We start from the raw sequence: 26419 nt of genomic DNA on the forward strand, positions 1-26419 counted from the left end.
TCTCTGAGCACCAGAAGAAACTGGCTATCCACGCTCATTTCTGTAAACCATGAAATATGAAGCTTCTGTGATGACAAGACTGGAGCTAATATTAAATTTCACCAGGGACTAATGTTTGGTTTTCAAAGCACTCGGTTCATCACGGATTCAGATTTCTCATTCTTTTATTCATCTCAAACGTCTCTCACAGCGTAATTTGTGGCGGTATCGCTCTCTGATAATTTGGTTTGAACATCATGATCAATCACAGCATTTTTTTTATTAATCTTAAATAATGTAATCAAAAAAAATTCTATCTAAAGTATTGTTCACCTCGGGTCGAAATGTACCAAAATAACACAGATCATATATTTTAGACGTATGTCTTAAAAGTGAAGAAAATGCTAATGTTTCCTATCCACCTTCCTGGTGTCGTTTATGTACTAATTTGTAGGTTGCTATAGCAAAGCTAGTCTTGCCTATGCAGAAGTGCCAAAAACTGCAGTTCCTCAAACGGCCACTTGAGGCTGGCTACAGAACGAGTCAGTCTCCATAAGTCCCCATGTTCAAATGTCCAACTTCACAGCAGAAATAAACATGTTTACAGCCTGGTACAAAAAACTGTTTTGGTCTCATTCAGCCCGCTTCGATTTTTAGATTAGCCAGGAAGCGTAAGATGTAAGAGATCTGAGATTTCTTTCAAAATACATTAATACAAAGTACATGTTGGAATAGTTGCTGAAAACATGTGAAAAGACTGAATGATATATTACTGAAATGTGAAGTTGGAGGTTGAAACTGTTTTACACCAGTTTTCAGTCCAGGATTTTGTGGGCGTTCCTTAAAGGGTGGCTCGATGACACCCTGAATATACCCCCTGCACCCCTAGCAGAGAGATGGAGAATAATTTATCTCACTGTTTCAGAGTTAATCTTGTCATTTTTTGAACTCATCTGATACATTTCTGTCGCTTCAAAATTTCTGCTTGACTGACTGGAGCTGAGAATACTGCTCATTTTTACCCAATTTTGACACACAATTTCATAAAGTTGTTCATATTTTTAGTCATTCAATTTCCTCTTTGATATGACAAACTCAAAATATATTTATTTTTACTTTACACAGTCTTTTAGCTTCAAAACAGCGCTTCTAATTAGTATGCAGGCTAATGGGAATGTTTACAGGTATTTGGCAGTAAAGATTTATCGCCTGGGAACCATGAATGTATCAAGTGTATGCTGAGATATTTCTCAGGATAAATAAAAGAAAATGCTGGTGGCACTAGAGGAAAAGTATCAGCAATAGCAGGACCATAAATTTAAGTAGTAACAGTAGTTATAGTAGTTGTAAAACTAAGCTGTAACTTCGATATATGCAGTGATGAGTAGTTTTAGGTCTCCACATCATACTCAGTTTGGATCAGCGAGTAGATTAGAACAATTATTTAAAGGGTGTACAGGCTTATAATCAAATGTGTCACTTGCTATTTTGTCTTTGAAGTCTAATTGGATCCAGCATTGGCAGCATATTCCCGAGCACCGAGTGGTTTATGCCCAATTAATAAATGTGTGTTACTGGCTGCAGCGTGGCATTCCTCCTGCAGTTCAGTGCTAATGATTCGGAGCGCTTTAGTGTCGACTGCTTTGAATGAAGCACACTAAGCCTGGTGTCACTGTAGCCTTTAAATCACCATCAGTCTTCCTCTCCCTATCTGTCTCTTTTCCGCCTACACACCTTTCTACCGCCAGTTCTCTCTCTCTCTTCCCCTCAGCGGCTCTCCATTGCCGCCCTCCCTTCCCGTTCTTTTCATTTTCGTTTTCCATGTAGGCCCACCGTCTCTTCATTGCTGTCACAGTGTGTCAGAACAGGTGGAATCAATTACTGACCCTCGGCAGCCCGCTCCCCTACCACAACTAGCTTTTTAATTGAGGGAATTAATGAGTGATCAGCCTGTGAGATGATTTGGTGTCACGGATCTCGCTTCGGCTGTGTGTGAGGGAGGAAAAAGCTGGGGGAGGGATTGTTTGACCAATCCTGCATAACTAATTCTGTCCTTCCACAGAGGCAGTTGAAGTAGTTCACATGTCCCTCCATGCCTTCGCTTCCTGCTAATCACTTCTACGGTTGACAGTGCAACGTATATTACAACACTAAATGCTGCTTCACTCTTTTAGTGATTAAGACCGCTTTCAGGGGCCACTGCCATACCGGGATGACTTCTGTGCGCTCAGCACTTTAACTTCCCCTCAGTGTGGCATCCGTTGGCTGTATAACATCTGCTCTGTATGTGTTTATACAATGGTTCTGAAGTGTCTCATGTGTTTCTCTCTCTCTCTCAACCCCCCACTTTTTTTCTTCACAGATGGAATCTCCTGTTTCCACGCCAGCCCCTCCTCCCCTCCACCTCCTGGCCACAGTAGGCAACAGTGAGATTGCCTCGCCATGTGAGCAGATAATGGTGCGCACACGCTCGGTGGCGGTGAACACATCCGACGTGGCGCTGGCGACCGAACCTGAGTGCTTGGGGCCTTGCGAGCCCGGTACCAGTGTCAATCTCGAAGGCATCGTGTGGCAGGAAACTGAAGACGGTAAGTGACTTGGTTTAACGTGCTGTTTAATCGGGGATTCGAATCAGATTCAAAACCGAATCAATCCACTGAATCACAATATGAAACGTGAAGCTAACTCATGTTGATGGTCACTGACAGAACAAATAAAGGACAGAAAAGTGTGTGGATTGTGGAGCAACACAGCCTTTTATTAAAAAATATTATGACACTTCATACAAAAAGAATACACTGTTAAAAAAAGACTTTTACGGTGAAAAAATCGCATATTTCATGGCCAAAGCTTTAATTAAACGCCATCTTAAGGGAATTTATGCAGAATAAAGTAGTATTTTATGTTCAAGACTGTTAATTGTACAATAAGATACTGTAATATTTAATGGCAAAACCTGCATTCGTTGAGTCATCTCAATTATATGGCATCAGTGTTTCTTTTGATGAAAAAGCTTTTATTTATACGGTAAAATATGGAATAAAACGCCAACATTAACCATAAAATCAGCAGTAATAACATGCTTTTACCGTAATATTAGAAAGAGCTTGAGTCTGTTTTTTTTATACAGTGTATTAGAAGTGTATTACATGTAGCTGTAAAAATGCAGCGATTACCTTCTTGAACCTTTTTGGTGTGCAGATATTTTGAAATGGGTCGCTAAAATGGAGGTCAAAGACTTCCCACAATGCATTAGGTTGTTTTCCTAATCTGAGTTTGGTAGCAAAGTGATGCAGCGTGCAAAGAATCGCCGACTCCCCAGTGAGGAATTAATGTAAAACAACGCAGTCCTGGATTTAGGCGTGAAAGCAAATTAGCTGCAAACACATTGGATTGTTTGTTTTTGTGTTTTTTTCTTTACATACTCAGTGTGGTTGCATTAAATACATCAAAGAGTCATTGGTATGTCGAGGCTTTAGCGAAGCTTCTGTCGTTTAAAAAAATGATCATCTTACTGTCGTTGCCATACATATTTTGCCTGTTAGAATGTAATTGGATATGCTCTGACTGCCTCAGGAGCTGGTGGTGGAGGTACTAATGTGTGCTTTAGCAGCAACACATGCTGCATAATATTGCCAACGAGAATAGTAGTTCTTAGGTGGCCTTGATTTGTTTTTTTGCTCGGGAGTATGCAGACAGGAGATATCTGCTCTCCACAACAACATGCCTCATAACACAAAGCATTTTTTTTTTTGTGCATGCGTGCCAGTCGGGAATAGAGCTGGCTCCTCTCCTGCGGTGCAGTCCGAGTGAAATCTTAGACTCACTCAATTTTCCTCCCTTTGATCGAAACCGCATTCAGCTTATTTAATTTTAAGATGTATCACTAGCGCTATCAGGTTCTGCTGGGTCTAGAAAAACTGCCCTCTTTTTTCTTTTTTTTTTGGTATGTGTGTCGTGCATGTGAAATAATGCAAACACCTAATCTTCAAAGCAGCTCGCGCTCAGTTGCTCTGCAGGCATGCTGAGTACAAATCGCCCACACATCGACACTGCTGCATGTTGGTTCACTTGGAGGAACTGAAACAGAAAAAAAAGGTCCCTACCTCATCAACATTCCCAAAGCACAGTCCCAGCTATTGAGTGGCTCCCCCACCACCACCACCTCTCTCTATCTCTCTCTCTCTCTCTCTCCCTCCTCCCTTTTTTTGATTTTTGCTCCAGCCCTGGGCTGTGTCTGATTCACCCCTGTTCTCCTCTCTATTGCAACTCTTTTCTGTTACCAAGCATCCAGCCAGCCACCCCTTGACTCTGTTTCCAAGCAAACCAAGGGAGAGTGAGTGCAAGGCAGGGGGTTGGGGGTCGGGCGGATAGAGGGGATGGGGGTAGACAAGGCTACTTCTGTTAGTGACACAAACATGGCTCAGTGCCAACACCAGTACTATGTTTGTGCTCCCTCATTCTCTGCCTCCCACAGAGTGACTGACCCCCCCCCCCTCTCGCCCTACCCCCTTCCCTTCCCTCGTCCAAGTCTGTCCTTTGCCTGCACTCACTCTCTCAAAGCTGCTATTTTGGCTGAAAAGGTAGTGGTTTGGCCTGATGGGGCTGTGTTTTCTTCTGAATCTACTCTATCTGGCGCAGTGGGGAAGGGGACTGGTGGGAGCTTTTTAGTGGATTTAAAAGTGGTATGATGGAGAGAGGAATAAAGGCACTTTGCAGGTGTAGAGAACAGGTTGTTATCGCCATCAGAGCTGTGAGGCCAGTAGGGTTTCCAGAAATGAGCACATTTCAGTCTCTTTGAAACCTGTTTCTTATCTCGGACAAAACCTCTATCGGATTGGAAAATCAAGTGGTAACGGAGGAAGAGATATCATTGATAACTGCACCTAAGAAGTGTCCCTCAGTTGTCTTAACATGACTGTATCAGCTGTGTTGGTGTGTGCCGGTCGTGGATCCTTACCAGATGTCATTTTTAGCTGTCATAAATATAAAGACTGAACCCGGGCTGGCTATCTAAGTAACCATTTCTCAATAGCCTCCATTGTATTACACTTTGCACACTACATTAAGCAACACAAAGATGTGTATTCCTGCTACATCATTTTAATGGTACGAGCTCCTAACAACCCACTGGCTAGTTTTAAAATGAAAGAGACCCAGATGCTGCTTACTTCAAACTGCACTGCCATTCTGCTGTTTTTTTCCCTGAGAGACCTATGAAAGCATTCTCTCATTGTGGGGCAACTGAGCAAATGGGAACCAAATGAGGAAATCAAGCAAATCCAGGCAGAGTACCAGGGAAGAGTAACAAACAAGAGGCCCCAAAGACATAGCAGAGGCATCCTGATTAGCAGTGAAGTTGAGCAGCCCTCCCCCCTGCCCCCCTCTACACTTCTCTGCATGACAAGTCTCATACAGAGCTGTTTAGGCATGCACTGTGTGTGTGCGCTCGTTTCATTTAGCATGCCAACCAACAGCTGCTTCATCACCTCCGCCTTTCGGCCTTGTGGGAGTAAATGAACAACAGGCTCTCAGTAATTGTCTGTGCCTCACCCGACTCACCGAGTGCCAGAGAAAGAAACAGATGAGGGGGGGAGGTCGAGCGACACCTAACAAAATACGATCACAGAAAAGCTACACCTTTGGTTAGAGCTGACAAGAATCTTGTCTGATGAGACCGAATAAATTTTTCAGCCCGTGTAATTTGAGCACAGATGGAGCAGCCCGTTAAGCCAGATCTGGATAGCGGCAGGCTGAATGTATAGCTGAGTAGACAAAACAACCCATAAAACTAAATTAACAACACATTTTAACGTATTTAATCCCATGTAGGTTAAAAACTGGATAAAATGAGGTGAGGAGAAAGTGAGTCTGTGTCATTCCGTCTGGGGGCGAGTGAAGCAGAGACAGGAAGAAAGAGGAGGTGGATGGGGAGGGGGCAGAGCGGTGGTATTTTAAGGCCCCGGCACTGACACAAATCCCCTCAGCACAGACGAGGCAGTGGCAGCTCCCAGGGTCGTGTCGGCAGAGCGATGGGCCAACCCCTCCCAGGCTTAGCATGCTGATACCTCCAAATGTCATCTCTAAAATGCTGGAGAAGTTTATTGCTCTTGAAACACAGCCCAGAACGCCTTGGCTCCTTGCTCCGGGGTAGAGGGAACACAGAGGGGGGCCCCTTTGGCCAAACACTGCAGCTCCATGCCAGTATGCACCACCTCCGTCTCCACCTCCACCCTCCCAGCCCACTCTCTCTCTCTCACACATCGACCCTCCAGTACACAGCAGGCTATTCCCAAAGCAGGTCCTACAGCTTCCTAAGCTCCCTAATAGATAAATAATACAGGCTGTTTGTGATAAAATGTTTGTCTCATGGATTATTTATGCAACACGCATTACATCATTGTAGCACTGGTCGTAGCGCTTGTGTTAAAAGCTGTTTGGCATCTGAATAGAAGAGAGGTCAGTGTAAAACGGATATTCCTGTATAAACATTTGAGAGATGACGTTTTCTTCTTTCTTTTTTTTTATTTCTCCGGCCCTGTCAGTGAGTTGAAAAGAGGAATATTGTATGAAAGGAGCACTTGGGTTCTGTAGCTCACTTGCCAGCTATGCTTCCTTGCTCTTTTGAAGACCACCTGTCAGTGGCCTCATTGAAATGTTGTTTTTTTTTTTTTTTTTACAAAGGCGAGCAGTGGCTGCTCTCTGTGAACTCGCTATAGAAACCGTCCTTGAAATAAGAGTGAGGCATTCTCGGGAGGCCTGTAGCCCTCTGCCAGGCCAATGAGCAAGAAGAAGACGGAGTGAGAAATCAATCATGAAAGACCAACTTCTGCTAACAGTAGAGGACGTATTGCAAAGAAAGAAAGAACAAAAGTGATTCTTCTTCTTTCTATAGCCTGATCTCTGCAGAGTTTCATTTGCCAATTCCTTTTAGACATGTTTACTTTCCACCCTACCAAGCCAATCTTTACCCTCATCACTGTTCACCATGCAAGAGTGGAAGTCACCAATTTCCAGGCGGAGGGGGGGGAAAAACCCCGAACACTCCCATGTAAAGAATTCACCACAGTTTCCAAACATGTGGTTGAAATACGACTCTGCAAGGAAGAATTAAGATAGAGACGACTCGCCATTCTTTCGAGGTCTTGTTAGTCACAAATTTAGTCCCGGGGTGGTGCTACCAAAATGGCGCCTGAGTGAACACAAATCTCTCTTAAGAGAAACTTTGTTTCCTATTCACATTGGCCAACAACTGCATTTTTTTTCAAGCACTTAAATGGTCTTGAAACATAAATCGTATGCCTGGAGGAATCGTAGGCTTAGACAGTGGTTGTCATAAGATATCATGTTTGCTATATACACGTCAGCGAGAGCTTGAGTAATGCGCCTTTGGCAGACCCGTCTCTTAATCTCACACTATCTCTTTTAAGGAATAAAAACCAGGTTTTGTTTTAACAAGGGAGATTGTCAAATTCACCCAGACGATGTTTAAGAAACAGCTCCATGCCTCACTACAAATTATTTACAGTAATAAATGCATTTAAAGTTGGTAGAGATGTCAAATATTTCTCTTTTTTTGGCTGTTACATTTGTTCCACTGTTCTACTCCTGCTGCAGGAGTAAACATGTACTGATTCTTTATTTATTTTTGTGGAGGGAGAAACTGCTGCATGCGGCTGATAATGCTGCGACGATGTGCAAGGCATACTAATGCTCCCTTCCTTTTGCCTCTCAGTGGTATGAGAGAATTGACCTTCTCACAGGCTGTTATTCTTGTCAGCGAGAGTGACTTTGCACTTTTACCTCTTATGAACCGGAATGCAGCCTGAACTTTTCAGATACGGCTCACTTGAATGCTTTAAAATTCTAAATAAAATCATAAACCTTACACTTGTATCATCTGCTTGTCATTGGTGAACCTACTTTATTCAGTGTGCAATGTGTTATGCTGCATTTGTCAGTGTTAGGGCTGTGCTATACAGTGCAGTGGAGCTGAAACTAACAAAATGTTTTTATTACTCAATAATCTGCCAGATATTTTGTAGATTGATTAATCATTTGTCAGTAGACAGTGGAAAAACAGCAACTGCAATTTTTCCACTGCCTTCACTATGCAGCAAACGAGACACACGTCCAAAGCTGAAGACAAGGAGTTGGCCTTTTGCACTCTTTACTGGAAGCAATTATGAAACTGTGAAAACAACAATTTCATGACAGGGATTACGAGCCAGAAAAATATGATACTGTAAACACAACAGACTAGAAATATGATAAAACTAAGATTTGCACAAGTATCGGACTAACTGTCATATCGGTTGTTCCTCACGGCAAGAACAAACATGGTGTCACCATTAAAGATTAACCTTTAAAGCACCGGTATTTGGGATTTGGTGGCATTTAGTGGTGTACTTTCTAGCGTGAAGGAGAAACGTGTTTTGTTTGTCTATTCTGGTCTACTGTAAAAACAAGGCACTTCAAAACTGGGCGGACTCCAAACAACTAGCAAAAATACAACGATTTGACACCAATGAAAACATATACTGTAAAAATAATTACACCATTCCAAGATCTCGCCCCAATAAGATGGAACTAGTCAACGTAGCTAACCAGGCTACAGAGGGACGTGGCTGAATGAACTCACTTCAACAGCAAACAGGAAATCTGTTATTATAGATTATATAATATTATATATACCTTGTATATATGGTGAGGTGCTGTAGCAAGTAAATTTCCCCGGTGTGGGATAAGGTAAGTTCATCTGATCTTATCATTTCTTATTTTATTAAAGCTAAAATTAGTAAAATGTTGAATTCGCAACGTATAAGCCACAGCTACTGTCATGAAAGGGCTAAACCAACGGAGACACAGCAGCTATAATTCTAATAATAATAATACTACTAGAGCATTTGTGGAGTCGACACAGGTTTTCCTGTTGAAAAGGTGTTTGTTTGCTCAGAGATGTGACAAAATGGCGGACGTTAACGGACGTCAGTTAAACTGCTTTGGAAGCGTGTCAGCCGCTTGGCGGTTGCTACAGCAACAGAGTGTTCAACTGGAAACTTGACTTCAAAATGTTTGTTTTATCCAACCGTCACAAAAAAAAACAAAAAAAAAACACTTTGTTCACTTGTTACAGTACCTCACAATACACAAGGTGGACTAGAAGAATACTCAAAATCTAAGATATACTTGAAATAGAAAAAGTAAAAATAAAATGGCACATAAAATAAATACGTCTTTCAAGTACACAGATATCCATGTTGGATCATTTAATGAAAATACACACATGGTTTGTAGCATTACACTAAGATGCACACATATCAGTAAATATAATTAACACAGGAATAAATTAATTGCACGGTGGAGTCATTTCATCTTGATGTACTCTTACTTCCAAATTAACTACAAGTACTACATTCAAGTATATAACCAGCATCTCCACTGCTCATACAATTTGTCCTAAATTCCTGTCTGCATAGGATTAAAGAAAAGCTCAGTCTCAGGACTTTGTATTCTGACACTGACATAACCGGACAAGCTCGGCTTCATTTTATGCACCACGAGTGCAGAAACACTTTTAAAATGGACTGTTGGAAACATGCTCAGACACTTGAATGCTCAAACGCTTCATTTATCAATGTTACAGTTATTGCTCACGGCAGCACCCGGCTATCTTTTATCTCCTCCACGTAATGAATACTGACACTATTTTTCTCATTGTTCTCACTTTCTTGTCTATGTGCAACCTCGATGAGCGGCTCTTTTTTCTTTTTTTTCTTTTTTTTTAGTGCAGAGAAAATAGAGAAGAGAAAAGCTTGTTTTCTAGCAGGAACACAAAAATAGCTGTAAAAATCTGTCAATAATTACTTTAGTATCTGACTGTGTACAAAAGGTTATAATTGCAAGGGCTGGTAATTGTTCTCACAAGTATTATTATTATTTAATCAAGACTTGTTTTAATCAGAAAGCTCTCAAACACATTTTAAAGACAAATACGGGAAGCTTTAATTTGATATTTGCGAGTATTATGTCACGCCTAATCACTATGCAGAAGTGATCCACCGTATTCAGAGATAACAAAGCCATTTTGACAAGGTCACTCAGTGAAAATGCTATTAACCCCACTGAATTCCTGTTGAGTTGAAGCAGAGCAGAGGTCAGCCAGTGAACCCACGCTCCTCACCAGCAGCAGCAGAGGGCCTGATATTCTGGCCGCACTGCAACCTAATGAAACATGTTAAGGATGGAGGGGGGGGATGGGAGTTTTAGGGGGCTGAATGGGGCAGTCACCCATGCAGCAGACAGCCTACTCCTGACTTAATTTGTCCCATTACATTACCCTCTTGTTCAAGTAATCCCATACAAGTACGTGGTGGAGTTTGGTGCACGATGAGGAGGGCTGCCATTTGTTGTTCGACAGCATTGAAAGGAAATGAGTGGTAAAATTGCGGGGCAATTCCTCTCAGTAATGTGGGCTTCACTCAGCTGTCACGAGTGACCCTAATAAGGCTGACAGAAGAGGGGAGGGTGGGAACTGGGTTTGCTCCAAATCATTCGGTTTTCTTCCCTAGAAACACAAATGTAAGTCGGTAAAGACGAGAGATTATGGCTCATGCAAACACCGATATGTAAACAAATAATCATGAATTGAAAGTCGCCTGCCACGGGGAAATTTGTTTGGGTTGTTTTGTCAAGGCCTCGCCATGTTTAGACAGACTTGGCATTGACATCTTTGTCCCGACAGCTTGAAAATCATTCCGAGGATGAAAGCGAACAGTTCAAACCCCTTTCAGCTCTCGGCATTGAAACTCAATCCTAATCTTTTTGCCTACCCTTGAGCATGTTTTTATGATATTGCCAAGAAATCCTATGAATTCATCTCCCCCAGTCTCTGTCAGCAGACTCTATTAAGTAGTCGAGTCAAAACAACATGTTGTAAATTATAAAAGTAGATTCTATATAAATATTAAGATATAAAGACTTCCCTGGATCCTTCACCGAAAACATCCCATTATTGCAGCCCAGTGGATGTGCAGTCAACATATCAACTCATTGTTTAATTAGTCAATATAAACACAATAATCATTAATAAGTTGCCTAATGAAAGGAAACTGTTTCAAACATTTTTTGGAATGAGGTAGAAGTGATTGTTATACCTGACTTCACTCAGAAAGCTTTGGATCTGCATAAAATAATCAGTACTATTTCCAGGGAAGGGAAAATATGTGTCATTATTTCTACTAGTTTAGAGTAATCCAGACTGCATTTAGCTCAGACCTTTCAGAGTTAAACTATGTGGCTTGGAAATTGAATATCAAAGCTCTGATGCAACTTCTTAGGTGTCAGCAATGAAAACCCTTTTCACTTTCACTGAAATGAGGAATATGATACGATACTCGGTCTGTCATTTTCAGTTTCTGTTCAGCGCATACACACTGAGAACCTTCAACAGCATACACTTTTCTTGGCTTTTTTTTAAAACAAATTAATTAAACATGAAGTGCTGCAACACTTTCAGTTAGTAACCATGTCTCTCTGTTTTCCCAATTGAGTTAAGATGCATCCAGGTTTTTTTGAATGTCCTTGAGATGTCCCACATACTGTTCAGTACTTTATTAGCATTCACAGAAAGTATTGCAGACACAGAGAGATCTGAGGCGACCCAGAAGCCAAGGACCACACTGACAGGATTAGAGTTCCTTGGATTCAACATGGGAGAGTGGCCAGAAGGACACCACCCTTAGGAATAAACACAAAACAGCTAGCATAGAGGTCTGTTGAGCTCGAAGCAAAGAAATGAATGTGGTGAACCTAAAATGTTTGTTAGTGTTGGTGTCTTTCCATCCCAATCCATGTGTTAGTATATTTCCAGTGTTTATGTGGTGTTTACTCCCCCTCCTGCCTCTGATTTCACATTAAGTATTTTTGGTCAGTCAATCAGTGATGTATTTAGAGTGTAAAAGCTCAATAAGATTGATTGATTCATCACCTGTCGTCCATTTTAACATTTGTGAAGCAAACTACGCTACGCTGCTTTTTCGACTGGCAGACACTCGAGAGTTGCATTTGAATGAAATGCAAAGGGAAATTCAGATTGTGGCAAAGATTTATGTTCTAACAGGACAATGATCTTTATCGCAGAGCTAAAATACACTGTGGAATTTCTCAAAACAAGATTGAGAGTTCTTGATAAGGGAGCCTCAGACCTAAGTCATGTTTAAAGAAAACCTTCGCAGGAGCTTTTTTTGAGATACTCCTCATTCAGCCTGTCTGAGCTTGTGTAAATCTGTTGTGGGAAGAATTACAGGGAACCCAGAAATTGTGATTAAGGTAGCGGCTATGTATTAAAACTGTGTCCGTGTCGACTGGGGTTGAAATACCCACTTCTGTCTGTATTTTTAAAAATGACTGGCTGTTGTATTACATATACAAATACTTTATACTTTGAATGTACTAATCCACTATAAAAAATGGGATCTTTTAAAGTATTGTTGCACATTTTGGACAATATATTAATCACTTTTTCCCCCAAGAGTATTTCACCAAGCGTATTTTACAAAATGTTGATTAGTACTGGCAACAGTAACACTAAAACTCCTTGCATTGTCACAGCTACTGAAGTATGGAGACAGTCCAACATAGAGACCGAATGCTAATTTAAAATGATTAAAGACCTCTTACAACTCGTGGTATAATTTCTAAACCCCTGACTGGAGAAAGCAGGGGAAGACTATATCCTGCACATCATGAAAGGCTACTCATTCATTTGCCCTGCCTTGATTTACATCCTGCCACAACCAGCTGCCAGAGCCATTTTGTGTTGGAGTGTTTGGAGAGCTTAGGGGGCGGGCTGTTGAAGGCGTTTTATAAAAGGTCTGTGTTCTTTTAATGTGACAGAAATCTGAACTCGAGAACCTCTCCACTACCCCTGCAACATCCACACACGCATAAACGACATTTGCAGTTGGATCTAGCCTTGACCAAGCACTTATGTTTTCAGGCCATAAGGGTGAAGGAAGAGACTTGTAGCCAAGTGTCAGCAGGTTCCTGTAAACATATATAAATTCCTTATACACTCACTGCTTTATGCCAGAGGCAGCAGGAGAAAAATGAGGTCCGAACTGTGACTTGTGTGTGGGAGGGAAAAAGATTGTAAGCCGGGGATGGTTATACCATTGAAAAGAGGAAATGAGGGTGAGGGTGAAGGAGAGAGGGAAAATGGGGTGAGCAAGAGAGGTTTCCTAAGCTAATAAAATGCTCGGAGGGACGGAAGCTGCCAGCCAGCATTCCTGTGCCATTAGATAAGTTAGCTCACTGCAGCCTCCAGTTTCTCTGCAGTGCTGAAGTGGCAAGCTGAGGTCACCACCGGGGAGCGAGGGGGGATGGTGGGGGCAATAAATCCAGAATGTTTTTGTGCACAGTGGTTGCTCCTAATCCTCTGAAGCTGTTTGCTTGATGATTTACTTTTTTAAATTTACGGGCAAAAGCTGCAAATTAACATTAATCTGCCTCTACCATGGTGTCCATTTAAAATAGCCTTCAACAGCATGTTTTTTGCATTAACATGAATTATATTCACTGCAGTTATACATCCAAAGTGCAGGGTTTTAGTTTAGTTATTTTGTACAAATGTGCATGCTTGGTTGTGACATTTGCTGTTGCCAGATGAAGAGTATTTGGTTTCTGAAGGAGCAACGTACATCTCGGAGAGTTGTGCGATCGTCTGGAACTAATTTTAGATTTTAAATGCGAGGTCAGGTATCGCACTCGGCACAGGTCAGATTGTGTAGCTCACACCACGCTACCAAATTCACACTAGCCAAATGGTAACATAGAAGCTTCTAAGTGTGACAGATTGCAGCAATACCAGTGAAGTCAAGGAGCTTCTCTTGCACATACGGTTACAGTCTGAACAACTGAACCATTCACGTTAAATTGGTTTAATCCAAGGGCTTGCTGCTTGTTTTTAAGAAACTGCAGTAGTAAATCCATATTCTCCCCAAAGATGGTACGTTTCTGGGCTGCAAAGTGAGATGGAGAACTGCGAAAAAACATATTTGGCTCCTTCGGGAAAATCGCCTTTACTGCGAGATGGCTTATTTAAATGGAACGGGTGTTGAGCGAGTATTCCCAAGTAACCTCGGTGCGATCATTCTTAGTGAGACCCTCTGTCAGTATCCTCAATCTTCAATGTTCTACAGTACTGACTGCAAGTTGAGTCTGCTCCAGGTCATTTAGAATATATCAGTCAGTCTGGGCCCTAAAGCTTTGCTGTGTGCAGAAGATTTAAAAAAAAAAAGAAAGGGTCTTTGACTTAAATAACTGTACTGCGTGTGATACCCTTTAAGCAAAGATCAATGCATTGATGCAGCAGTGGAGTTATATATGAATCTCACTGTAAAACATTATCTGTTGTGTTTGTTTTAATTTGCGCTGTTGTCGTAATTAACACACAATAAACGACCTCTGTGATTCTTTGTCTTACAGGCATGCTGGTGGTCAATGTTACCTGGAGGAACAAGACATATGTGGGCACCCTGTTGGACTGTACACGGCATGACTGGGCTCCCCCCAGGTAAGAAGCCATGCCCTGTTTTTGTGGGGGGGGTAATGATATTTAATTATGCATCATCTAAGCTGCGCTTGTTCTATTAATAGTATGTCTCTGGTTTGTTGTCATGTAAACGAAGGTTACGTGCGCTGATTTTGCATGTTATCTTCACTTTACTGTCACACAACGTTAAGGTGTAAATGTCAAGGTAGCAAAGAATTTGTGACTGCCATGAATCATTGATGCATTCCCTCCTATCCAAGCTGCACTTGGTCTCTTAACCTTTTCATATTCTGTGTGATATGAATCTTCTGTAGTAGCATCAGCCCAAGGATATATGGCCCAAATACACCAACTCGCCTGTGTGTGCAGCTGGACCTTCCAAATTCATGTTAGTCTTTATCTCTAGTCTGGGGAAACAGGAATCCTTGGCAAACGGCTGATGTCCCAGGAGGTAGTTGTAGAAATAGAAAGCTATTCTAACAAGCCAGATTGCAGAATCCAATTATTGGACTAATAGCTTTTCCTCAACACTGTATAACATTCTCTATCACAAAGACTGCAGTTTCTTAGATCAGTGCTATGTGGGCGGTAGCTTAAGGTGTTTGTAATTTCTGGGTATTTGCCTTTTGTTATGCAAAATACACAGGTTGTGTAAAATACATCCACAAGCACTTGCTTTGATTTAAAACACCTGCATTGTATCTAAATGTAAATATAAATCTATATTTGAAATGCATGGCTAAGTGCAATAGAAACAAAAATCGAAATTAAAGTAGTGCTAATGGAAAACAAGGAGATGCTGTATCGCACTAATGTATCACTGTATATCACAATAATGTTCAGTAAGTGAGGTTTGCACTGTAAGTGAGGTTTGCTGGGCTGTATTTGCACGAAGATAGCCTTACAGTTTGCAGCACGACTACATTAGGGACACACCGTGAATAATTCAGAAAGCTTTCAACGGACTGAATATAAACTTGGGCTTGTAATGAGTCTAAATTCCTCTACCACTGTCAGACTACGGATGTATTCACATCCCCTGCTGGGGCTGAAATTGTTTGGAGAGACTTGTAGAGGAAGCTGTGAGTCATACCAGCCCGGTGTCTCTCTTTGTCACAGATTGCTAACCTTCACTGCTGTGCAGAAAGATAATTACATTACTGTTATGGAGAGATAAGGCCAAACTGCTATTTTAAGTATTGGAATGACTGTATGTTTTGATTACAAGGAAGCCAAAATATTCCCTGATGTCGTTTTCAAATCATGTTTACGTGTCCTTCATTTGGAATGTCATGTAGCTTTGTTTAAAAAGAGCCTACTTACTTATAGTACATAAAATATCAGACTGGTATGTTATGAGAGGGCAGGGACAGAACAAGGGACTACATATTTTGATATCACTGCCACTGTTTACTATGGATATGGGACCCAAACAGACATAAACCCCTTAGTATTGTCATCATTGCGTTTACTGGTATGCTTTATTTGTTCTCTGAATTTCCTTTGAGGCAGTATGTTATTGTGGCATGTTATTAGGTGTACCATTACAGTGAAGAGATTCATTTCTGTAGAACAAACACTACACAGAAGTAAAATCATCTTCTTGTAAATCCATTTACCTTGACAATCAAATGTTGTAGTTATGTCTGTAGGTCTGTGGTCTGACCTTCCAGTCACAAGTGTATTTAACATAAAATTACTTGTTAAAGATGCAGTGTGTAAGATTTGGGGACTTTATTTGCAGAATAATGAAAATATGGAATATAATATTCATAACTATGTTTTCATGCAAGTCTAATCACCTTAAAATAATAATCTTTTTGTTTTTGTTACTTAAAAAATCATTCTTTTATATCTTCTATAGAAGATTGAATATACTGAAACACTGTGTTTCTACGGTAGCCCAGAACAGGCAAAACAAATTGTGACTCTAAACAGGGTCTTTTAAAGTGTTTTTTCTACTTTACACTAGGAAGGTGAGGGTGATGTGAGGAGATTGCAATGCAGTGATTACACCACTAGATGCAACTAAATTCTACACACTGGACCTTTAAATACAATTATGTGTGTGTGTGTTTAGGAGTGTCATACTGAGGGGGTTATACACGTAGTAGTAGTAGTAGTAGTAGTAGTAGTAGTAGTAGTAGTAGTAGTAGTAGTAGTAGTAGTAGTAGTTAGTATCATTTGTCATGTAAGAGTGTTGATAATTGTCTAACAAAGCATCCTCATTAATTCTTTTTGATTTTTGCCACTACTGCAGGTTTTGTGAATCTCCTACTAGTGATCTGGAGATGAGGAATGGCCGCGGTCGAGGTAAGCGAATGAGACCGAACAGCAACACCCCTATCAACGAGAACAGCAACTCATCAGACAACAAGGGCACCACCAACAACAAGACGCGTGCCGCGTCTAACAGCAAGGGCCGGCGGGGCAGCCAGACGCCATCAGAGCGCCGCACCCCACCTAACAGCAACACAGAGGACATCAAGGCCAGTCCTTCCTCAGCTGGAAAACGCAAGACCAAACCAGCCTCAGACATGGAGCCCAATTCCAGCTCAGAGGACACCAAAGGCAACAAACGTATGAGGACAAACTCCAACAGTGGCGGGGCGGGACCAACAGGTCTCCTTATCCCTTCAATTAAGACTGAGCCACTTCCACCTCCCCTTGATCGTAGCTGCCCCTCTCCGGTTCTTATTGACTGCCCACACCCTAACTGCAACAAGAAGTACAAGCACATCAACGGTCTCAAGTACCACCAAGCCCGTGCCCACAATGATGATGACATAAAGTTGGATTTAGATGGAGACAGTGAATATGGAGAGGACTCAACTCTCCACCCTGAACCAGGGAACTGTAACGGAGCCTCTATCTCTCAGAAAGGATGCTTGTCTCCAGCACGTTCAGTTACTCCAAAAGGCAGGAACTTTGATGCTCAGAGTCCTTCCCCATCTCCTGGCAAGTTTGGTTCAAAGCAGAGTAAAAAGAAAATTGCTGAGACAGATCCGGAAATGGGAGGTACGCCAACGGACGGATGTGAGGATGGGCTTTGCCTCACTGATGAGGCCAGTAACGATGGTTTAGATGATAAGAGGGGATCAGACAAATCCAAAAAGGGTAGCACTGGCTCAAAGGCAGATAAATTGGCCCAGAAAAACATGAAGTCACCAAGGCCCATGGGCCCTGGCACTACAGCTTCCCAGCAGATGTACTCTTTTCCTCCTGGAAACCCAAATTCTTCCCCGGGACTTACCCCGATGATACAAGGAATCCCCAAGAGTCCCCAAATGAAAGGCACCCAGCCTAAACCGCCTGCCATTGGAGATCCTGCCTCAGGTAGCTCCAAAGACAAGAAGAAGAAAGACAAGAAGAAAAAAGATGGCGGGAAGGACGCTGACAGCCCCAAGCCTCCGGGAAAGGGGGGTAAACTGGAGGAAGGGAAGCCTCCATACGCTGAACCTCCTGATCAAGGAAATAAAGGGGAAGGACTCCTAAATGGTTCCTCAGATCCTCATCAGAGTCGCTTGGCCAGTATCAAGGCTGAGGCTGATAAGATTTACAGCTTTTCTGACAATGCCCCTAGCCCGTCGATTGGTGTAGCCAGTCGAATAGATGGCACTGGAATGCCACAGCCTCTCACACCACTTCACGCGGTGAACCAGAATGGTGCTGACAACTCTTCTGTCAAAACCAATAGCCCAGCATATTCAGACATTTCAGATGCTGGTGAGGATGGTGAAGGGAAACTAGAAGGCGTTAAAGTCAGGACAGAGGACCAAGCCATCAGGGAAAGTGTCAAGAAAGCACTCTTTCCAAACCAGACACCCAGCAAAGATTCCCCATACTATCCAGGCTATGAGGCATATTACTCACCAAATTATGTCAACCCCAGTCCTGGCGGGCCCAATCCAGGCACGCCAGTGGCTGAAGGTCAGGTTAAGATCAAAAAGGATGATGATCAGGACCAAGGTGAGGAAAAAATCAAGGTTGAAGTTCATGAAGACCGCAAACCTGACATTAGTGCTCCTGGCCAGCAACAACAGCAGCAGCAGCAACAGCAGCAACAACAGCAACAACAACAACAGCAACCCTCAGTCATCCAACAGCGCTCCAACATGTACATGCAACCTCTTTACTATAACCAGTATGCTTATGTTCCCCCATATGCATACCACCACGATCAAGCATACCATAACCACTTGATGAACACCAACCCAGGCTACCGGCAACAGTACGAAGAGCGGCAGCGACAGATGGCTGAACAGCATCGTGCTGCTGAGAAGAAGTCAGACGTAGCCATAAAAGAGCGAGAGGCCTCCATGAAGGAGGAGTGGAAACAAAAGAGCCCGATGCCACCGAGCCTCTCCAAAGCTCCAAGTCAGTCAGATCTTGGAAAGACGCCGCAGCCCCCAAGCAAATCCAGGGACTCCCCCTCTGAGCCCTCCTCTAAATCCTTGGGAAGCATAAAGGGGGAGGACTCAAAGTCCCAGCAAGCTGAGGGGCTGAAGATGAAGCTGACTGAAGGGGGCCACCATGGGAAGGAAGACTCCAAGCAAGCACTGGAGTCTAGAGGTCAGGCAGGGATGGAGCAGGCCATATGGTACAGACAGGTAAATACCATAGAACTAGTTTAGAGTATATGCTTTAGAGTCTGCTTTTAATGTTTAGATGCTGGTTTGTGCTAACTTTGACCTTCTTTTTTGCCTTCAGCAGTACCCTGAGAGCCAGAAGCCCCAAGTGGAAGATGAACACCAGCAACAACAACCTCGATGGAAAGATGAAAGGGACAGAGAACGGGAACGAGATCGTAAATTAAAGGAAGACAGGCCCAGGCTCAAGGACAGTCAAAGTGGGCCCAAGGAGGACAGCAAAGAGGGTGGTGACCCCAGAATCACTTCTGAGGACCACCGGGCCATGAGCAAAGACTCTCGTTCTAATCCCCACATGCAGTTCTCATCACCACTAGCACAGCACCAAGGCTACATGCCCTATATGCATGGTTACCCCTATGGACAAGGCTATGACCCCAGCCACCCTGGATACAGGGGCATGCCTACAGTCATGATGCAGAATTACCCAGGTAAGCATGTGTGGCTTTTTGAAAACGGCTCCAAGGATTTGTTAGTGCTGCTTCACGTTCAAAACTATACATACACGAGTCTCAGCTGGTGTTTTAGTGATAATTTCACTTAGAATCGACTGAATTTCCTACATTTTTTTGTATCAAGAAATTGCAGTCGTGTTTTGAAAATTGAAAAGCAGCGTGAAATGATGATTTGTTGGAGCTTTATTGGGGGCAAAACACAGCATGGGAGTAATCTGCGAGTTAGATAGGCCAAGTCAATCAAGTATTGATTCTGCTTGGCCTATGTTCCTAACAGTGGTTCTGAATAGGATGATTATATTTCCTGAAAATGGGTGTTTTGCTTGTCAACATTGAGTTGGGTTGGCAAAATTGCGAGCTCTACTGCTGGGAGCGGTTTAATTTGTGTTTGAAGCCTGATACATGTAGCCAAGAAAAATCTAGTCTACATGTATGTAAATGGGCCAACATGGCTGATGAATCCCCACCAGACAGATGAAGTGTACTATTGATAGCTTACATACAACATCTACATGGCAACAGTAGAAAAATAAGCTGATCTTAAGCAACTTTCCTTTGTAAATTAAATGAAATATGCTGGCACTAGACTCTTAGTATCTGGATATAGATGTGACATTATGTCCTGAAATTAAGATGGGCTGGTTGGTGATCAAAAATCAATAGTTATGATTATTAATCTTGATTGATGTGAGCATTAATGCGAATAATCAATCACCAGTTGTCACATTTGTATTTCCCATTAACCTAAATTCTCCTTCACTTTTAGGTTCATACCTATCTGGAGGCTATCCGTTTTCTCCATACGGCAGTAAAATAGCCGGAGGTGAGGAAGGCAGCGACAAATCCCGCGCTAGCCCCACCGTCACCAAAACAGCAACGGACTCCAAAGCCCTGGATATCCTGCATCAGCACGCCAGCCAATACAAGAGCAAATCCCCCACAGTAGCTGACAAGCCACCCCACGACCGGGAGCGGGAGCAGGACAGAGGAGCAGGTGGAGACAGAGATCGGGAAAGGGAGCGCGAGAGGGAAAGAGAAAGAGACGTGGACCGACCACGATCTTCACCCTCCCAGCGCATCATGCCCTCTCACCACCACCTGAGTTACCCCCTGCTCTCAGGGCAATATGACCTGTCCTACGCCACAGGTCAGTCAATCCTCAGTCGTCCCATCTCTGCTTGATTCACTGCACTAAATGTGATACTGTTCTTACATACTTAATAGGGTACTTTTAATGCAAAGTAGCCAGTTACTTAAATAAATAAAAAAGGCCCATAGCCCAGGATGCTTACTGTAAGTAGATGCAGACTGTTTAAATTATGGCAGATCAGCAATCTAAGTTCAGAACCTAAATAGGAAATATCACTGATAGCCGTACATTTTCCAACTCGCCGTAGGTCTCTCCTCATCAGCTATTGTTGCCAGCCAACAAGCAGCAACCCCCTCCCTCTACCCACCACCACGGAGGTGAGAACGGTAAGACCCCCCCTTAGTTGGAGAGACGAAACACAAGATGATGAGACACACAGATAAACTGCAGGTGACAGACAAAAACAATACACTTAACTCTAGTGAAAAACAAAATATTAAGGTTATTAGTACTGGCACAGACGTCCTGTAAAAACAAAACCAAATGTTTCTTTGTCTCCGCTTGATTTGATTTGAAGTGTAAAAGAACACCCTGCTCTTCTGTGCTTACAACATTTATGTTGCAGACTCCATGGCAGCAACCCGTAAAGAAATCCTGGCCAAACAAAGCCTTTACTACTCTACTGCAATCTAGTACAATATGCAGTGCAGCATTTAGCCCCTGAGCTCATCCATCCTAAGTAGGTCCTCTGAGGACAAGTGGATCACAGTGTTGATAATAGAGATGTGGAAAGAGTCTGCCAAGACGCAGAGCTACAGCAGCGTGCACTGACATCTAGTGGAAGCCCTTTTAAATTACAGCTTTGATAGATAAACACACACTCAGCTGACTGAGTCACTTAAACATGGGGCAGTCTAAACATTAGCTAGGTGTGCCTGATAAACTGACAGCTGAGTGTGAGCTCGAGTACAACAGACTGCAATTAATAACACACCTCAAATGGTGGAAACAGTATTTACTTGAATGTACAATTTGAGTAGAGGACTTCTACTTGTAATGCAGTATAAATATACAGTATAAGTACACTTTACTACTATTTAATATCAGTAGAATGTACTTACAGCTTCAAAAATAAAAGTACTCCTTATGGAGAACAGCCAGCATAGCGCTACATTGTATTACTATTATGTATGCATTAACACTAGAGACTTAAACAACAACTTAAAATTCACTTTATGGGGTTTTATTCCTTTACAGATGTCATAAAAATATAAATAAACAAAATTCATTGTAATCAAACTGTAGGCTACAACAAAATACACGTGTACTACACATAATTAAATTATTCTAGAAAAAGAACACAAAGTAAATGTTTGTTTAATGTAAAAATTTTTAGAAATAAAGAAACGGAGCTCGCTCTCTGTTTGTTCTTCCATCTAAGTGTGACATCTATCAAATGTAGCTCATCAAAATATGTCTACACCATGTCCGTTGTTAGGTAACTAGGCGTGCTGCGATTGGTGGTTCTCGTGTTAACGTGTAATTTAAAAGCTGCAGTTGAGCAAAGTGGAGAATTTCAAAAAGAAGTGTTTCAAAAGTGTTTTAAAAAGAAATCATATTTTTAAGCTGATCATTTAGATTCTGTATGTAAAATCTTAATCAACAAAGTAAAGTAAATTTCCAAAAGGAGAAGTATTCTCTCAGAAATCTAGTGTGGTATAGGTATTACGCAGCCTAAAATGAAGTACAAACACCTCAAAAGTACACAGCAGTTGAGTAGAAGTTCTTACATTTCACCAGAGAAGAGTTACAGAAATGTGTAAAACATTCTTTAAATGGCATTTTCTTAATGATCTGATAGTAATCAAGTCTTTCTTTTTCTATCTCTCGCAGGGAAACCTGACCGTCACACCTCAACCCTGCAAAGATTCATGTGACTGGCTCACATGAGAAGAAAATCTCCCGGGTGTTACCTTTTAGACATCAGTTGAATGGTGTTTCTATCTATATTTTTAGTTGTTGTTTTTTCTGCCCAAAGGCGAGGCAGATTGTTGATGTTTTTTTTGTTTTTTCCTCCCCTCGTAAATGACCCCAAAATTTTTCCAGACCTTGGACTGTAACAGGACTGATAATAACCCAGGTTCAAAGCCATCACTCTGCCTCATCACGCAGAGGAAACACCAACCCGCTGATCATCTAGTCTTTGCACTGTCAACAAATACAATGCAAAAAGAGACTATTGGACTGCCAGAACAGCTTTTTTCTTGCTGTCTTTTCTTTTTTTTTTTTCTTTGACTGCATTGGGGTTTTTTTGTCACATGCAGAAAGAAATTGGCAGGGGATGTTTGGGTTGCTGATGGGAAAAGGGGAGTCAAACTAAATTAAAGACTGAAAAAAAAAGTGAATCATATTGAAATGATTTCAACTCTATGTCTTTGGCTTATCGTATGCCGTGAAACAACAGTATATCCTTAACTTGACAAATGTTTGGCTATATTTCGAGGGAAGAGGGAATATGGCAACAGCTGCTTTCTTCAGAGACTTAAAGAGCCTGAGACTGAAGTTTGTTTTTTTTGTTGTTTTTTTCATTTTCCATCATCATTGTTGATTCCCATCCTCTTCGAACCCTCAGTTCTTGTTTCAGGGATGATGTCGTCATGTTCTTTTTTTTTGCGAAGGGACCGCACACACCTCAACGGAGAATAAACACTATTCATGTTTTTCTTTTTCTTTTTTCTCAGTAATGCTCCATATCATTGTGTTCATCCTTGAATGTGTCTGACGCTGGTATGAGTCCTGTTTTTTCCTCAAAGGGTCTGTCTTTTTAACACTCACACTCAAAAAACGGTGAAGCCACATTAGCAAGCGACCGGGCATTTTTATTTTCCATCGCCATGTTAGGCCACTGCATTTCTGGTTGGGTTCATTTTGGTGTTTTACTGTAAGACTGTGCTTCGTTTCAGCTCAAGTTTGATTGTTTTCTGTAAACAATGTGAAATCTCACTCAGCTCATGTATTTCTCTGCTGTAATATAGACTTTTAGCCTACTTCTGTGTGCAAAAATGTTTATATTTATCCCAGCACCAACTGTTAAATAGCTTCCGGCCCTCATAGCGTTTTAAACATTACGTGCGCAGATCATTAATGCTACCTAAACGTCTCACTGTGATCCTTCTTTGGCCCAGCTTTGCTTGTCTTCTGTTTGTAGTATATTGACTCAACACATCACAAGCTTGACTTATTCCAACATGCAGTGCACAGTTAGCCTGGTATCAGACCTCTGAGTCGCTGCCCACATCTCAGATCTCTTTCAGCGATTCAGTGAGATTAAAACAAAACGTCTGATTTTTTTTAAATTTTATTTTTTTAAGCTCTTGTGCACCGTCAAAAGTTGATCTATCAGTGCTTCGCTTGCTTGTGTGGTTTCACCCTAACACACACTCACCTCGTACAGTTGTTAGCATGTTGTTTTTTTCCCCTTCTAACCAGTGGCTAAAGCTTCGGATCAAACTGGGGCGACGAGTCGTCGATGCGTCGGACACCGGTTTGCTTTGTTCAGTCGCTGCCTGTGCTCTATAAGGTCAACTACTGGTACATTAAAACATAAGTGCATGAAATGACCCAAAACATCTTTCAGCTGTTACGATTACAGAGCAAACATGAACCAATCAGATGCAGACGATGAGCCTGAATGAGGAAAAAAAAATAAAATGAAATGAAAGGTGAGCCAGTGAGGATCGTGGAGCAAAAATGCATGGAATGATCACACACACATCTGAATGAAATAATGAAGTTGGCCAGTCAGCTTGAAAAGAAGCACGTTACTCAAGGCTTTTTTTTTTCTCTCTTTGGATCTCAAACTGGTGGTGCCACTCAAAAAAAGCAACCGTCAACATGGCCTGTTGTATCAGAAGGGGGCCCTCTTTGGCTTTAAATTACACTTCTCTCATACCTCAGGGGTTGTAAGTGAAATCTATCCGTACGCTGTTTGCATCGATTTCAGAGGGTTTCTGTTTATGGATGTGAAGAAGGAGGAGGTAAAAAAAAAAAAAGGCACATTTTCTGCTGTGAGCTGGAAGTGCTGTGTTCAGAAATGACGAATTGGGCTCAGGATATGGAGTTATTAAAGGTTCTAACGCCACACCGTGCTGTTGTCGGGTTGCTGAACAGTCTTTATGTTTTTCTAAAGCATTATAATGAATAGAATATTGACCGTGTTGTCATTAAATTTTATTGATTTTGATTTTACAGTCACTTTTAATGTTCCCATTGTTGTAGTGTTTTTTGTTCTCATTTAATATGTTCAAGTCCATAAACCACCAGGTAATCTCACCTCTAACACCCTCTGACGTTAGATGTTCGCTTCTTTGTTGACTTCGATCATGAAACTGCAGCTCGGTTCTTTTTTTCTTTTTCTTTTTAAGGTTCTTGGACATTCCCAGTAAATAAGTTGCCAGTTTCTTGTCCCATGGAAAAAGTTTGCAGGATGGTCTATCTTCTTTTTTCTTTTTCTTTTTTTTGACCTTTTGAGCATTTTAAAGAAGAATGGCTGACGCGAATAAGCTGAATGTGGTGGTGTTTGACTTGTACTTAATCTGTAAGGGTAATCTAGGCAGCTGTGATGTTGTCATTAAAAAGTCCGTGGGTTTTAGTACCAGCAGACTGCATACAGTACATATAGTTTTATCAGACAATGGTTGTGACAAGTGCATTTGTTCTCTCTCTGAGAGTAGTAATGTTATCTCAGTAGTAAGCAAAGCCCAGTGAAAATCATATATACTAAAGTGTATGAAAAGCCAGAAAAGTAATGTTTGCTATCAACATATTGGAAAGTGCTTGGCTCTTGTATGTTGCAGGACTGTATTTGTTTCATGGTGAAGAGTATATTTATTGGCCAGCAGTTGTCTCAATTGGTGCCTAGTTGAACATTCTTCTGTGAAAAACGCAGAGACACTTGCTCGTTTGTCTTTTCTTGACCCACCTACTGTCACGCGACCCCACCCGCCCCCTTGGAACCCCCCCACATACCAACCCCAACCCCAACCCCAACCCCAACCCCAACCCACCCCCAAAAAAAGTACCAGTTCTGGTGCTTGCAAGGATGTTTACAATGTCTTCATTTTCTTTCTGTGTGAGAAAATTCAGATCTCTTCGCCCTCTCCTTTCTCCCGCCCTTCAGGAGTTTGTGTAAAGTGTACATTACCATGGTTCTTTTTTATACAATACTCTGTAACTTGCCTTTGTAAATTTGGGCTGGAAAAAAATAAATCTTTTTATGAGACAATCTGTACTGGGAACTCCTTAATGCTGTGGAGTGGAACGTATCACCATAAAAGGGGTACTTTAGGTATTTTAAAGTGAGGTTGTATGTACATACAGGAGTACAATTTGTGCATGGCACAGTGAGAATACAGAAGTTGTTACACCAACTTAAAACAATGAAAATATTAATATAGCGTACACTTAAAAGAATATTGATCCTTCTGAGTTGTAGCTAGAATGAAGTTTTTCTGCATACCTCTACGCCTGTGCCAGGATCCCGGTCTGCTTCTCCAAACTGGGGTTAGTTAATAATGTAGGTCACTGGTTTTCAAACTACAGTACAACCTCCCTGTAGTGGTATTTGGAGAAATCTCTGCAATAAAAACACATTATACCATGAAAATACTACAACGTTTGAATGGAAATAAAC

General features: G+C 41.8%; 1 protein-coding gene across 5 annotated transcripts in view; it reads left to right on the plus strand.

Annotated features, from left to right (window-relative positions):
• The window catches only part of znf609b (zinc finger protein 609b), a 75801-nt gene extending 49798 nt beyond the window's left edge, over positions 1-26003 (plus strand). Inside the window, exons 3-9 of one of the 5 annotated variants that reach the window (XM_027281178.1) lie at positions 2342-2567; positions 14467-14554; positions 16791-19143; positions 19244-19613; positions 20404-20784; positions 21035-21113; positions 22621-26003. In XM_027281178.1, coding sequence (XP_027136979.1) covers positions 2342-2567; positions 14467-14554; positions 16791-19143; positions 19244-19613; positions 20404-20784; positions 21035-21108 — 3492 coding nt within the window. In that variant the 3' untranslated portion in view covers positions 21109-21113; positions 22621-26003. The remainder of the gene's footprint in view (positions 1-2341; positions 2568-14466; positions 14555-16790; positions 19144-19243; positions 19614-20403; positions 20785-21034; positions 21114-22620) is intronic. The other 4 variants (XM_027281179.1, XM_010732808.3, XM_010732800.3 and 1 more) reach the window with 4 other exon arrangements.
• Positions 26004-26419: the final 416 nt, after the last annotated feature.

This window comes from Larimichthys crocea, chromosome VIII, assembly GCF_000972845.2.
Source record: "Larimichthys crocea isolate SSNF chromosome VIII, L_crocea_2.0, whole genome shotgun sequence".
Taxonomy (NCBI): Eukaryota; Metazoa; Chordata; class Actinopteri; family Sciaenidae; genus Larimichthys; species Larimichthys crocea.